The sequence below is a fragment of the Schistocerca gregaria genome, chromosome 2 (assembly GCF_023897955.1).
Source record: "Schistocerca gregaria isolate iqSchGreg1 chromosome 2, iqSchGreg1.2, whole genome shotgun sequence".
Taxonomy (NCBI): Eukaryota; Metazoa; Arthropoda; class Insecta; order Orthoptera; family Acrididae; genus Schistocerca; species Schistocerca gregaria.
Window position 1 is genome coordinate 688,201,553 of NC_064921.1, and position 16,322 is coordinate 688,217,874.

Below are 16,322 nucleotides of genomic sequence, written 5' to 3' on the forward strand. Positions count from 1 at the left end.
AAAAAGATGAAGCCTGGGATGCTCAATGAGATTTTAAAGTTTAGAATTGTTCCTCTCAAACAAAGTCCTGGCAAATTAAAAGCACAATGTGAAACATTAAAATATCCTCAATCACATATAGTACATAGAGAATATAAAACAAGTCTTATCAGACCAGTCCTCTAGCCAACTAGGTCTCAAATTCATATGTTAAGCAAACTTCAAAGCAAGCACTGAAGGAAGAAGAGAACACAAAAAAATGAAATAAATAAATAATGAATACTGAAATGAGTTTCAGTATTATGGAACCGTTGTTAAAGAATGTTACAAAAGGAGCATTATTCACAGTGTTTCCATGGGGTACACAATTTTGTTGGTCAAACAGACCAAAGTATGTGCCCCAACACAACACTGAAATTAATCAACAGACGAAGTATTGCCCTAATTTTATGAAACAGGTTTGGAGAGACTTCTTTTAATTCCGTGCTTAGTTCACTAAACATTACATTTGTATCCTATCTAATTAAATGGCTACACCATACACAGCAGTACTTCCCACATGGAAACTGGACAATGAAACACTTCTAAATAGTTTCATGAGAATTCTAGTTCTTCTTCTACATGAGTTGGTTGGGTTGGGTTGTTTGGGGGAGAGACCAGACAGCGAGGTCATCGTACTCATCGGATTAGGGAACGATGGGGAAGGATGTCAGCCGTGCCCTTTCGAAGGAACTATCCCGGCATTTGCCTGGTGTGGTTAGGGAAATTACGGAAAACCTAAATCAGGATGGCCAGATGCGGGATTGAACTGTCGTCCTCCCAAATGCGAGTCCAGTGTGCTAACCACTGCGCCACCTCGCTCGGTCTTCTACATGAATTTCTGATGGTGATAATCTAGGATCTACATTGTGAGAGGGAGACAAATAAAAAAAATTATTCCTTACTTTGAAAATAGCTTATTTCTGCTATCAGCTACACAACTGTATGTTTATTCTCAGGGGTTTCAATTATTATAATCATCTGCATCGTCTCTGGTGAAGATAAATGTAATAACAAACTGGTAGAGAGTAAACACACAGTTGTAAAGTTGATGGCACAAGTGTGCTTTTTTCAGTTATCTAACAGTTGCAGATAGTCACCTACAAAAAGCTGTATTATGATTGCTTATTGTCTAAGTTGCATTCTGAGGTATAATTTACAAGACACAATAGTACAATATGGCAGATGTTACACATGATTCTATTCCTTGGACTCCTCCTGACTGACTCCAATACCTTCAATGACTGCATGGAACAGCTGATGGATATTACCAAATCTTTCCATGCTCTAGTACTTTACCTGGTGCCAAAACTAGCTTCAGTCCCCAAAACCAAAATTTTATGCCATTATCTCCACTTGTGCTATTCCTGAATCTGTATTATGATTGCTTATTGTCTAAGTTGCATTCTGAGGTATAATTTACAAGACACAATAGTACAATATGGCATATGTTACACATGATTCTATTCCTTGGACTCCTACTGACTGACTCCAATACCTTCACTGACTATATGCAACAGCTGATGGATGTTACCAAATTTTTCCATGCTCCAGTACTTTACCTGGTACCAAAACTAGCTCCAGTCCCCACAATGCAAAATTTTATGCCATTATCTCCACCTATTCCTGAATCTATACAGTGCCACTCACCTCTACAGTTAAGTAGTGGCATTCATTATCCCATCAAGGGACAGCTTTCCTTCTCAGATGGCTACCTGAAAATCAGTACTGTGACTTCAGTGGCATGATGAGTGCTTCTTTTTGTGGCTCCTATGTACAGCTGATGACATATGCAAGGGGGTTTTGTTACTCCTGTTGTGGCTTGCACAGGGGATAGGTTTAAAGAGCTGCCTGCAAGAGATTTTAGAGCAAGCAATGTGTATTATCCTTAGTCCATGCTTCTGAGCCATAAACACTTTTACCCTCGATGATGAGTTACCCCAGAAAAATGATGCAGTGGGGGGAAAAAAAAGGAATAGTAAGTCAGCTTGACCATTTCCATCTCCAAAATTTGATATTAATTATGACACAAAAGTTGCACAACTTACGATATTTAAGAAGACCTGTTACATGTCACTTCCAGTTCAGGTTCTTAGCAAAATAAAGTTTTCGGAGTTTAGCATATTCTGCTAATGGTGTTTTCAGGCCTTGTGCAGTACTGAACTGCATGTACTGTATTTTATCTAAATTCAGTGACATCCATTTGCAGAAAACCATTCACAAATGTTGAGGAAAATATTATTTATATTTTTTAGTGTTGAAGCTACTCCATTAGGCTTGATTGTAATACTTGTCTCATCAGAAAAAGAGCACTACTTCTGGTTCTTGGATATACTATTGAAGGTCATTTGTAGACAACAAGAATAAAAACAGGCCCAATATCAAACTTCCTGGCAGGTTAAAACTGTGTGCCAGACCGAGATTCAAACTTTGTCTTTTGCAGGCAAGTGCTCCACCAACTGAGCTGCTCAAGCACAACTCTCAATCCATCCTCACAGATTTAATTCTGCCAGTACCTCATCTCCTACCTCGCAAATTTCACAGAAGTTCTCCTGCAAGACTTACAGAGGACTAGCAATCCTGGAAGAAAGGGTATTGCGGAGGGATGGCTTAGTCACAGCCTGGATGATATTCCTAGAATGAATTTCACAGAAGAAATTCTGTGAAGTTTGGAAGGTAGGACATAAGGCACTGGCAGAAATAGATATGTGAGGATGGGTCGTGAGTCATGCTTAGGTAGCTCAGTCAGCAGAGCACTTTCCCACAAAAGGCAAAAGTCCTGAGTTCAAGTTTCAGTCTGGCACACATTTTTAATTGGTATCTGTACAATCTGTACCGATTGTTCCCTATTCTGGTGATTCTGTTTCATTATGTAATTTCCCAGACACTCTGCATTCTGTTAGCCAGCTACAATGAAAACCAGATACCAAAAATATCTCTAATACCATAATATGTTAGCTTCTCTTGAATTCTGCAAACAGTACAATAAGAGAATCCACTTGAAACATTACTCTTCTTGCATTCCTTTATGACTATAATATTTTTATGCAGAGTAAGGGATATTTCAATTGTACTTTCACACTGATGCAGCCATAACAAACAAAATATGTAGTGAGAAATTTCTAGCTCACCTTCTCTTGCCATTCCCTCAGCTGCTCCTCCAATTGTTTGTGCGTCAGACAGAGGTCACCCTAAAATAACATCACACATCAGTATTAAAAATAATAAGCATCCTGTAAGCAAGTATATTATATTCTTCTAAAATTGCTGTGTCTGAAGATTCTCATCATAATTTATTTTTAAAAAATCTATGAAACATCATCAAAATGCAACATATGCCACAAGTGGTCATCTACATGATAAAATGTAGGAGAAAATGCACTCTTTTACTCATAAAATAAAATACAAAAAGGAAGGGAAATTCTGAGCTATTCTAATAAAATCTTTCATCTCTGAGAACGAAGGAGAAAGTCAGAAGAAAAAATAAACAACTGAAAGGATAACAAAATAGTTAGAAATAATTATTATCCAGGATTAAATGGAGATGCAAAACATGGAACAGATGTTGAGTACAAACAATTAAATACCACACAAGCCTTCATTGGGATCAGTAAACATAGCACATAACACAAATGAAAATTTGTGTTTGATCTTGAATCAGTCTGATACTTGGTTTTATTTGCTCATATTTTGTGATATCACATCTTACTCACTGTAAATTATTAAAACTGGAAAAAAGGACACAAAACTAACAAACGACGTTGGTTAACTGACATCACTGCAATTAAAATCATATTATCTTTATTCAATTATTACATCTAATACTAAAGAAATGCAGAAGATATCTACTACCAGAATTCTCCAGTTACCAATGAGTTTGACTTCATTCTCTTAGAAGTATTTCAAAATTCTAGAGTATCTGTAAGCTACATACTAATCTGTTTTATTTTCTATTTAGTAAACCATTATGCAACAAATACTGCATTTTTACAAATTAAAACATTTATCAGACTTACTGATGCTTGTAGTTCAGCATACAATGTCTTTCTGTAGTTTTCAACTGACTCAGTGCAACAAAACTGATGACAGAGTCCTCCTTGAGATTGTAAACAGATGGATGAGCCGCTGGAACTGTCACTCAAAAATGAACGCTGAAAATCAAACAGCAAAATAACTTTACTTCATCAACTTCTAGTTTTAGGGCAAGACTAATGTTAAGAGAATGCTTTTATGTTCACATGCTTAATTCACAGCTCACAGTATTCCCAAATGGTGTGAAGCTTAAAAATGAATTACATTAGAACTGGGTTTATAGTGAGATATTCTGTGTGTTCAAGCAGTTTCAGTCTACGTTGCACTACAATAGTAAGAGGCACAGCTCACATAAATTTGACTTTAATTATTTCTTTTAGTGGAAGAATGTATGGTATCTTTCCTGTAGAACTATAAGGGCAGTAGGATATAAGAACCAGACATTGCACAGAGTAAGGAAGTCAGGCACAGATGATGGACATAAGAAGAAATGTGGAGAGATCAGATGAAGGAACAAGTTTCAATTTTCCATTTTATGTATTAACCACAACAGATAAGGTTGTCAGACTCTTATGTGGATACAATTTTCAGTCAACACTCAAGTCTGCATGAAAATTAAACAATATTTGAGAAGGAAAATTAAGAAATTTTCCTATGTTCGTTGCTCTCCAGCTAAAATGTACTTGATAAAAGACATCCTATTGAACACTGCACTTCGAAAATATTTATTCGCCAGACTGGTATTCTGGCTGTTAGCCCATCATCATCATTGGTATATACTGTGCATGCCTACATCAAATGAATAGTCTGTCATGTATAGAATCAGTTTTATGGTGCAGATGATATTGCAATTGTGGAAGAGATATAACTGATACACATAGCTTACGGTCATCCAGATTAGATGAAAACCACAAACCTGTTGTGTTTTATTCCATGTTATTTAACTTTTGCATTGGAATATCACAGTCAATAAAATCAAAATCCTTAAGCAAATTACAAAATATGTCCAATGATAGTAATTTGGAATAACAACAATATTATAAAAGCTGGAACTCACCTTATAGAGGAGACATTGATTCACAGGCAGGCACACAAAAAAAGACTGCTGCACATATGAGTTTTTAGCCAAATGGCCTCATTCTAAAGTAGAAAATACACACATATTCACACAAGCACAAACACACACAAGACCACTGTCTCTGACCACCGAGGCTGAAATTGCTGCCACACTGGTGTCAGGTTGGGTGACTGTGCAGACACCTATTTCTCCACCGCCCCCAACACAGCTGACTGCTTCACAGCCAGCAACTCTGGCACTGCCACCGCCACCACTGGCACTTGTGCCTCCGGTCACTCTGGGTCTGACTCCTTTGGAACTGGCACTAAGCCTAATGTTCTGCTGGAAAAGCCCATTTATCGATGGCTTGGCCTCCAGTCAATGCCAGACCAGCTGCCATTCTGGTGTCATGTCAGGTGGTGCAGATACATCTACATCTACATCTACCTCTACATAGATACCTCTACATAGATAGTATGGTGCGTCACGAAGGGTACCCTGTACAACTATTAGTCATTCCCTTTCTTGTTCCACTTGCATATACGTTTAGAGGAAAAATATTGTCTACATACCTTCGTATGAGCCCTAATTTCTCAAATATTTGTGGTTGTTATGCGCGATGTATGTTGGCAACAGCAGAATCATTCAGCAGTCAGCTTCAAATGCCAGTTCTCTAAATTTTCTCAATACTGTTTCTCGAAAAGAACACCCTCGTCCCTCCAGAGATTCCTATTTGAGTTCCCAAACCATCTCTGTAACAATTATGTGTTGTTCGAACCTAGCAGCCTGCCTCTGAATTGCTTCAATGTCTTCCTCCAATCCGGCTTCGCACAGATCCCAAACACTTGAGCAGTACTCAAGAACAGGTAGCACCAGTGTCCTATATGCTATCTCCTTTACAGGTGAACCACTCCTTCCCAAAATTCTCCCAGTAACCGAAGTTGACCATTCATCTTGCCTACCACAGTTCTCACATGCTCATTTCATTTCATATTGCTTTGCAACATTATGCCAAGATTTCGAAACGACTTGACTCTTCAAGCAGGACACTAGTAATACTATAACCAAACATTAGATATGTGTTCTTCCCACTCATATCCACATTAACTTACATTTTTTCACTTTTAGAGCTAGCTGTCATCCATCACACCAACTAGAAATCATTTTTTCACTTTTAGAGCTAGCTGTCATCCATCACAGCAACTAGAAATTTTATCTAAGTCATCCTGTATCTTCTTACAGTCACTCAACTTCGACACCCTGCAGTACATCACAGCATCATCAGCAAACAACCACAGATTACTGCCCACCCTGTCTACTAAATCATTTCTGTATATAGAGAGGAACTGCAGCCCTATCACACTTCCCTGGGGAACAGCTTGCAGTGGGGAACCATGTCAAATGATTTCTGGAAATCTAGAAATATGGAATCTGCCTGTTGCCTTTCACTCACAGTTTGCAGTATAGAGGAATCCTTCCTAAACACCCAGAATTCCAAATCCCTCATCTGGGTTCAGATTCACTGAGGACATCTTCATGATCTGCATCGAGGGTGAGGACACCATACCCACATTCCTCCAGAATCTCAACATCACTTCACAGCCTGTGGCATCTGGTTTCTTCCCAGCAAGCCCAGCTTTTCTGAATTGTGCAGGTGTGAACCCTCCCTGCAATTTATCCTACATTACCATAACCCTCCTGGCTTCAACTTTCGTTAGTCTTTGTCCTTACCATCTGGTCTCTTCCCTGTTCCCATTCCACTACTACCTAGCCAGTCCTCTGTTCCACAAAGCACAGTCTTTTTACCTCTCTCCTTTTCCGCTACCCCCCCCCCCCCCCTCCTTCAAACCTCCCGACTGCATCTAGCTGCTCTACACTCTCTCCACCTCGTTCCTGTGTGCTCCCATAAGCAGCACTTTACCATCCCCCACCCCTACCGTGCTAACCGTCTCCCTCCCTGCACCAGCCTCCTCCTTACCTCCACCACCCGTTGCGTCTCCAATCACAAGCAGCTACTTGCAGTGGGCCTCAGCAGCCAGAGACTGTGGTTATGTATGTGAGTTGCATTTGCACGCACAGGAGTGTGTGTGTGTGTGTGTGTGTGTGTGTGTGTGTGTGTGTGGATTTTTTTTCCCCTCCTCCATATATCCTATGAAGGCTTTGTTGGCCAAAAGCTCATTTTCTGACAGTCTTTTCATTGTGTCTGCCTGTGACTCAGCACCTGCACTATATGGTGAGTAGCAACTATCCTTTTCATAATAGTGTTGCAGTATATCATGTGAGAAAAGGGCAAGTTGAGTTTCATACGAGTAAGTGTTTTAAACCATGCTGTTTCCTAAGGCTTAAGTAAGTTTATCATATTCAAACTCAGAATGTTTGCTGCAGAAGTATTCTGCAGCAAACCAAAGTTAGAGATATAAGTCTGTAATTTCGCAGGTCCGTTATTTTACTCTTCTTATATACTGGAGTCACCTGCGCTTTTTACAGGTGCTTGGGACTTCGTGCTGGGTGAGAGATTCATGATACGTGCAAACTAGGTAAGGGGCAAAGCTGTGGAGCACTCTTTGTAAAACTGAACTGGGATTCCATCCAGACCTGGTGTTTTTTTGCTTCCAAATCTTTCAGTTGTTTCTCTACACCAGGGATGCTGATTACTATGTCGTTCATATGGGAGTCTGTCCGTCGGTCAAATGACAGTACGTTTGTATGATTCTCGTATGTGGACAATTTCTTGAACATAAAATTTAAAACTTCCGCTTTCATTATGCTATCTTCAACTGCCACACCAGACGGGTCAAGAAGGGACTGAACAGAAGCCTTAGACCCCTTAGTGATTTTACACAGGACCAGAATTTTCTCAGCCACTCTGCCAGATCTTTTGCTAAACTGTGACGGTGGAACTGTCATATGCTTTGCACACAGATCTTTCCATGCAAGCTCGAATCTGTACTGTACTTTGCTTGTTGTTTGGTTTTGAACTAAGAGTGGAACAGCCTCTCCTTCCTCAGCATCTTCCAAATTTCATTATAAAACCACAGTGGGTTTTTTCCATCCTTATCCACTTACTAGGTGCATAACTCTCCTGACCACAATTTACAGCCTGCTTAAACTTTGCCCATAATTCCTCTAAGTCCCTCTTACTGGAACTAAGTAACGTCAGTTCACTGTCTAACTGAGATTCTAACAACTGTTTATCCACTCTTTCTAGCAGAAAAAACATACTTGTAGCCTACTTGACAGATTTATTAACTTCCATAACCACAGTTGCTGTAACGACATCATGATCATTAATCCCTATTCCTATACTAACATTGTCAATAAGGTCCCGCCTATTTTCAGCTACGAGGTCTAAGATATTTCCATTGCATAAGGGCTGCCAAGCTAGCTGCTCATGACAGTTTTTAGAAAATATGTTCAAATGTATTTTGCATGACTGTCTGTCTGTACTCCCTGCAATGAATTCATAGACATCACAGTCTATACTCGGTATGTTCAACTTGCCTCCAACTAGTATTGCATGATCTGGATATTTCCATGCTACTGACCATTGACTTTCTTTGAATGATTCTAAAACTATCACAGCAGAGTCAGGTGTCTGGTAAAAAATTCAACAAATAACTTTGTTTCACCTACACCTGTTACATGCGACCACCAGACAACTTCACTGTCACACTCAACTTCGACCTCAATAGAGACAAATTTTTATCAATTGCAATGAAAACACCACCTCCTGTGGTCTCTAATTGGTATTTCCAATATACATTCCACGATTTGCTAAATATGCCAGTGCTTTCCACTTTGGGTTTCAGTCAGTTCTCACTCCCAAGTGAGAGCCTTTCTGGAGTGCAGCAAATTCAAAACTTAATTACAAATAGTTCGATAGTCTACTGATAAAATGTTGACATTCGAAGTGTCTTTACTCTGAATGCTGTCTGACTTCCCTTGTAGTGTAATCAACTGGTGAGTATTGATCAGAGCATCTCGAACTAGCTTCTAGCCTAAAATATCCTCCTGTGCACTCCAAAGGTACTCTGCTACCCGAGTAGCTGCCTCTTTTATGTAGTGCACCACTGACCTACCAACAGGCGTCCTACAAATCCCCATATGATAATGCAGGTCTAGAAATCTGCAGCCAAGACCACCACAGAGTCGATGAACCCTTTGGTTGAGATCCTCCTTTCAGTTCCAAATCAAAGAATTCCAATCAACTCTGGGACAATGCTGCAAATTATGCGCTCAGCTAGCAGCCCACACATGAGGCCAGCAATCTTCACCACCTCCACCAACTACCTGTTTGACATGACAACGGCCTCAGAACCCATGCAACATGTGTCACTGGTGAGGAAGTGAGCCAAAACTTGGTGATGACTGCACCATGGAAGCTCAACAGCCGCAGGTAAGGCTCCTCTGCATCTCGGATGACGTCCCCTGGCAGACATACCGAATGCATGTTGGCTTTCTTTCCATCCCAGAATGCTACTTGCCCAAGAAGTTCCATAACAAGCCTAATGATGATGATGATGATGATGATGATTGGTTTGTGGAGCACTCTACAGCACGGTTATCAATGCACATACAAATTCCCAACCTTTGCTCAGTCGAATCTCGACACTTTCATGAATGATGATTGAGTCTTGCTGAAACCGGCTTATGTGTTGCTTTAAAACTTGGCTGTTATGCATTTGGTTTTCCGCAGTTATTGTGGTTATGCCATTGTTCTTCCTCTTTCTATGTGTGGCAGCAGTGGTGTGTATCAATATTTGCATTCTATACTATCTTTGGTCTGGTGCTTATAGTTCCGACTTGGCGGTGTGCAGCCGGTCAGTTGGTTGGAGCGGATCACCAAGCAAGTCTCTGCGCAGCACAGTCGGCTGGGCCTGCTGGCAGTCTCTATGCAGTGTCGGAGCATGTGGGGGCTGTTCCTAATGCTACGAGGTTCGTGGCTCACCGACCCAGGACATGAAAGTTGAGGAGTGGTGATTTAATTGCCGAAGCCGTGTCTGTCCACGTTGTCCCGTTGGTTGGTGGTTCACTGTTGGCGGTATTCCTGGGAGCAACAGCGAGTGTTCTACTTGGTGAAGATTTAGCTGCCGTGTGGTGGAATTTACTAATTTGTCAGTTTGAAATTCAAGCGCACCAGTGGAATGTTCTGCCTTGTGGCCATTAGTGTTCCAGCTACCTGCCCTGGTCGCTGACGTGAATTCAGGCAGTGTCGTTTCCTCATCTGTTGTCGCTGTCCAACATGGTGTGTAGTTTTTGACAGCTTAATGTATTTTTGGTTGTGGGTGGCTATGTCTGTAACGTTTTGGCTTTGTAATTCTCATATACTGGTCAGTGGTTAGCAAGTCGTCTTGTTAGTGGGTCCCTGGCTGTCTCTTGGTTGTCTTGCCAGCGGATCAAGTATACAAAAAATTGACCGATGAGTCAGGGAACCTGGTAAGCGCTTTACAGTTTAAGCTTACATGTTTGGAGTTGGATGAGAGACAGTGATGTGCGCTATCAGTTAGAGCATGAGAGCCAGCCCGGTGGTGGTACTGTTTCATTTTTTGTTAAGTCAGATGCTGTGTTTGCTAAGTTGTCTAATCCTCTGGCCTATTTCTTTCAGGATATTACTGAATTGGTTGTAGAGCGACTTGATCAGGTTGAGAAATGGTTGTGGTTGCTGGTTCGTCTAGAGCAACACACGGGCACCTTTCATGTTCCGCACCAAGTAATTTTGTCACGTGCAGTGGCGGAAGAAAGAGCTTTCCTTGCAGCAATTAAGGGAGTTCGCAATTAGCCAAAGGTTAACCACCAGGGTTTGGAAACAACTTGAGTGTCATTACATTTGGGAAGTGCAGCGGGCTGAGGAGCAGCTATATCAATATGTCGATAGAGTCCAAACAGCCTCTTTGGTCTTATTGATTGATTTACCTGAACAAGAATTATTTGTATCGTTCTTAAGAGAATGTATGTGGCGGATAAGTTGCATTTTGTTTTCCATAAGCAGACTGAAACCCATGGAGAGTTCCGTGATGCGGTTGTAGTAGCATCTGCATTACCCCTTGAGAGCCACGTACGTCAGGAGAGTAAGGCACCAATTCCGGATTATCTGTAACCGTTCAAAGGTATCAAAAGGGAACCCCGGCATTGTTTCAGATATGGCAGTACAGCTCACTTGGTACGCTCTTGTGTTCAGCCTTGTGCTCCTAGAACCAATAGATGATGCCGGGTTCACCCACGAACTCAGGTTCGAACCTTTAGGCCTTGGCATACCGAGGTGGTCGCTCCCTCATCACCCATTTTGCCTTATGTTTGTTAACCGGTGCGTGGCGAGCCTGTTTGTGTGCTCTTGGTTTCTGGTAGTTCCTTTTTGTTATTGAGTTTTGAGTGTTTTTTGGAATTTGAGCATCTTACCAAACTTCGTTCGGTCTCTTCGCTGGTGCAGAGATGTCGGATTGCCAATGGTCAGGGGTTACCTCTGCACCCTTAGCCTTGGTTAAAGAACTGCCTGTTAATCTAATATTGGGGTATGATTTCATCCATAAAACCAGGTTGATCTTTGATTATTACAGACAGACCTTTTCCTTTAAGTTTTCTCCTAGCAAGAAGTTTGGCCTTTGCGAGTGCAGTAAACCGAGTGTATGGCAGACTGCCGGGGCCTTCGCCGTGAAGGTTGCAGCTAATGAATTTGATTTGGCCCATCTTTTGCCCAATCAGGCCTCTCAGTTGCGCAAGCTGTTGCACGGTGTTCCCCAACTCCTAAGTGATAACCTTGGCGTCACTAGCATTCTTGAATATCATAGCCATCTCTCTGATGATATTCCAGTTAGGCAGTCTCCATATCGCCTCTCACCTCCGAAGATGAAGATACTCAGGGCTAAGATCTCTCAGATGCTCCAATAAGAAGTGATTAGGACCTCTACTTTGGCTTATGCTTCTCCAATATTTTTGGTACCTAAAGGGGCGTAATTACAGACCTGTGGCTGACTATGGCCGTTTGAACGCTAAGGTTGTACTCGAATCAGTACCCCTGCCAGATCTGCATAATTCTTTTACTTGATTTGCCGGTGCTATCTGGTTTACGGTCCTCAATTTGAATCAGGCTTATTATCAAATTCCTTTGGCTGAGGAATGTAAACATGTTACTGCCTTTTGTACTGATTGGAACTTGTTCGAGTTTAACAGTTCTTTTTGGACTAGCTACCGGAGCAACGGTGCTTACTTGTTCGTTGGATAATATCCTTGGTGACTTGAAGTTAGTCTGTGTCTATAATTATTTGGATGGCTTGGTTATCTACAGTCGTTCGTTTGAGGATCATTTGGAGCTTATTTGGCAAGTTCTCTTGAGGTTGCAGGGAGCCAGTCAACTGTTATGCCTAGTAAAATCGCGCCAGCTAAGCGCGAGGTGTCTTTCTTAGGCCATATAGTGTCAAGTCAGAGTATTAGCATTGACCAAGAGCGAACAAAAGCCCTGTGGACATTACCTCCTCCTACTGATAAGCAGGGACTTGCTAAATTTATAGGCATGACAAATTACTTCAGGCACTTTGTTCCCAATTTTGCTGATTTGGCGGCACCCTTAAATCAGTTACATGGAAAGGGTGTGTGTTTTGAATGGGTTCCTGCCCAGGAGGCTGCCTTTGAGCACATTAAGACAGTGATAGCTAACCCATTCTTGGGGTACCCGATTTTAATAGGTTTACTGTGCAGACTGACGCTTCTAATGCTGGGATTTCAGCTGTTCTTCTCCAGGAGTTTGAGGGGCAGAGACAGCCATTAGCTTATGCGTCTCATTGGTTAACTGACGTCAAGCTTAAGTACTCTGTCTATGAGTGCGAGGATTTGGCCATTTTATTTGCCTTAGAGAAGTACTGCTTCTACCTTGAACAATGGATTTTAAAATTGGGAACTGACAATCAAGCGTTGAGCTGGGTATTGGCTAGGCCCCGTAAAACTGGCCGTACTGCCAGGTGAACAGTGCATATTTCAGCATTTCAGTTTGACGTCAAACATGTGAAGAGCTCTGAAAATGTCCTTGCGGATGATCTCTGCCGGAAGTTTACAGAAGCTACGGTTAGTGAGAGAAAAAAAGCACGCGGAACGCAACAATCTTAATTGAATGGTGTTGGGTGAAATTCCCCTTTTGTTCGATGACATTGCTCAGCATCAGGTTCGGGACCCTGTTTGCGACAGTATTAAGCAATGTGTGTTGGCAGGAGAGCTGTTAGACGAGTATGAGGTCAAGAGGGGTATTCTTTGCAGGAAGGTCAGCAATGCTAAGCAGTCTAAGATCTGTTTGCCTGTAACCTTGGTACGTCCGGTCTTTCATTATTTTCATGAGTCGTTGGTGGATGGCCATTTAGGGACTTATAAGACTCTCCAGAAAATCAAGAATTTAACTTGGCCCTCCATGCACAAGATGTGGGACAAATGATATCCCAATGCTGCTTGTTTAATGTAGCCAAACCCCAGTAATGCTCTTCAACAAGGTTGGCTGAGTTCTGAACGTGAGTCCTCTCCCATGTACAATTTGGGGCCTTTACATTGTACTAAAAGAGGGCATCTATATGTACTAGTTGTAATAGATGCTTTCTCTAGATTTACTTGGCTCCTTCAGAGCCGCAAAGTTACTGCTACCACCACCTTTAATCATTAACTAATATCTCAGTGTTTTTGGGCCACCCAAGCAGTTAGTTAGTAATAATGCTCCTGCTTTCCTTTCGGGCCCATTCAAGGCCTTCGGTTTTAAGAGTGGTGTCAAGCACGTCCCCACCACCCCGTATTATCCCCAGGGGTCCTTTGTGGAGCAAGTTAATCAGAATCTTAAGTCCGCTCTGATTATTTATCATCAGAAAACCCCCGGTAAATGGGACTCCAGTCTTCCCTCACTTAGTTTTGCCTTTAATACCGCCAGTCATGATGCCTTGCGAGCTATGCCTCCATCCTCGTTCTTTTCCTACCCGATTAATTCCTCTCTTTAGAACCTGTGGCGAATTCAAGATCTTATTCCAGCCGACATTACACCAGATGGAACCAGGGCAGGCATAATATGCTTAGAGCTCATAATAAGCAAGTGGAGCATTATAATCGTAATCAAGAAACCTTTAAGGGCAGGCCGGGGGGCCAGGTTTATGTCCGCAATTTCCAAGGGAGGCAGGTGCGCGGTGGGAATCTTAAAAAATTTACTCCTCGTTTTTTGGGCCCGTGCACTATTATGCATATATTAGGCTCGGCAAATCTGTTGGTCAAGAAGAACAGCTCAGGTAAGCAATATCAGGTTCACTTTAGTCAGGTTAAGTTCAGGTAGCTCAGGGTTTGGATTACCCCCTCCCTGGGTTAATGGGTTAAGTTTGAAGGGGGGGGGGGGGGGGGGAGCTTGAGCCGTGCTGACCCCAGCTTATGCGTTGCTTTGCTTTAAAAATTGACTGTTACTCTTCGTTTGGTTCCCGTGGTTATGCTGTGGTTCTTCCTCTTTCTACGTGTGGCAGTAGCGGTGTGTATCGATATTTGCACCTTATACCATCTTTGGTCTGGTGCTTATAGTTCCGGCTTGGCGGTGTGCAGCCAGTCGGTTGGTTGGAGCGGATCAGCAAGCAAGTCTCCGCACAGTCAGCTGGGTCCGCTGGTGGTCTCTATGCAGTGTTGGAGCATGTGGGGGCTGTTCTGAGTGATGCAATGTTTGTGGCTCACCAACCCAGGACATGAAAGTTGAGTGTTGATAATTATCAAAGCCACGTCTGTTCACGTTGTCCCCTTGTTTGGTGGTTCACTGTCGGCAGTATTCCTGGGAGCAACAGCAAGTGTTCAAGTTGGTGAAGATTTAGCCATCATGTGGTGGAATTAACTACATTTGTTGGTTTGAAATTCAAGTGCACCAGCAGAATTTTCTGCCTTGTGGCCATTAGTGTTCTGGTTACCTGCCCTGGTCGCTGACATAGATTCAGGCAGTGTCTTTTCCTCACCTGTTGTCGCTGTCCAACATGGTGTGTAGTTTTTGACAGCTCAGCCACTTTTAAAAAACTTATTCTATCTGACTAGTCAAGTCTTAAATCAATAAAGAAACTTCCACATGGGAAAAATATATTAAAAACAAAGATTCCAAGACTTACCAAGCGGGAAATCGCCGGTATACAGGCACAATAAAACAACACACAAACACACCCATGTGGAAGTTTCTTTTTATTTTATTTACATCATTAATTTGAACACAACAATTACGTTTGTTATTCTCTCTGTTGCATTTCGAAATCTTTTCTATCATCTTACTTTCTCTTTTTGTTTGTACAAGTAGAAAGCTCGAAATTTTGTGTGTGTGTTTGTGTGTTATTTTATTGTGCCTGTCTACCACCACTTTCCCGCTTGGTAAGTCTTGGAATTTATATATATATTAAAAACAAAGATTCCAAGACTTACCAAGCGGGAAAGCGCTGGTAGATAGACACAATAAATAAAACACACACACACACACACACACACACACACACACACACACACACACACACACACACACACAGAATTTCTAGCTTAGTGTATTCATCTCTTGGTCCCCCTCTACGATTTTTTACCCTCCACGCTGCCCTCCAATACTAAATTGGTGATCCCTTGATGCCTCAGAACACGTCCTACCAACCGATCCCTTCTTCTGGTCAAGTTGTGCCACAAACTTCTCTTCTCCCCAATCCTGTTCAATACTTCCTCATTAGTTATGTGATCTACCCATCTAATCTTCAGCATTCTTCTGTAGCACCACATTTCGAAACTTTCTATTCTCTCTTGTCCAAACTATTTATCGTCCATGTTTCACTTCCATACATGGCTACACTCCATAAAAATACTTTCAGAAACGGCTTCCTGACACTTAAATCTATACTCGATGTTAACAAATTTCTCTTCTTCAGAAACGCTTTCCTTGCCATTGCCAGTCTACATTTTATATCCTCTCTACTTCGACCATCATCAGTTATTTTGCTCCTCAAATAGCAAAACTCCTTTACTACATTAAGTGTGTCATTAACTAATATAATTCCCTCAGCATCACCAGACTTAATTAGACTACATTCCATTATCCTAGTTTTGCTTTTGTTGATGTTCATCTTATACCCTCCTTTCAAGACACTGTGCATTCCATTCAACTGCTCTTCCAAGTCCTTTGCTGTCTCTGACAGAATTACAATGTCATCGGCGAACTTCAAAGTTTTTATTTCTTCTCCATGCATTTTAATTCCTACTCCGA

At 41.7% G+C, this 16,322-nt stretch overlaps 1 protein-coding gene across 1 annotated transcript in view; it reads right to left on the reverse strand.

Moving 5' to 3' along the window:
• The window catches only part of LOC126336317 (uncharacterized), a 176,573-nt gene that overhangs the window by 123,079 nt on the left and 37,172 nt on the right, over positions 1–16,322 (reverse strand). Inside the window, exons 3-4 of the mRNA XM_049999878.1 lie at positions 4,035–4,169; positions 3,150–3,209 (exon numbers count right to left, since the gene is read on the reverse strand). Coding sequence (XP_049855835.1) covers positions 3,150–3,209; positions 4,035–4,169 — 195 coding nt within the window. The remainder of the gene's footprint in view (positions 1–3,149; positions 3,210–4,034; positions 4,170–16,322) is intronic.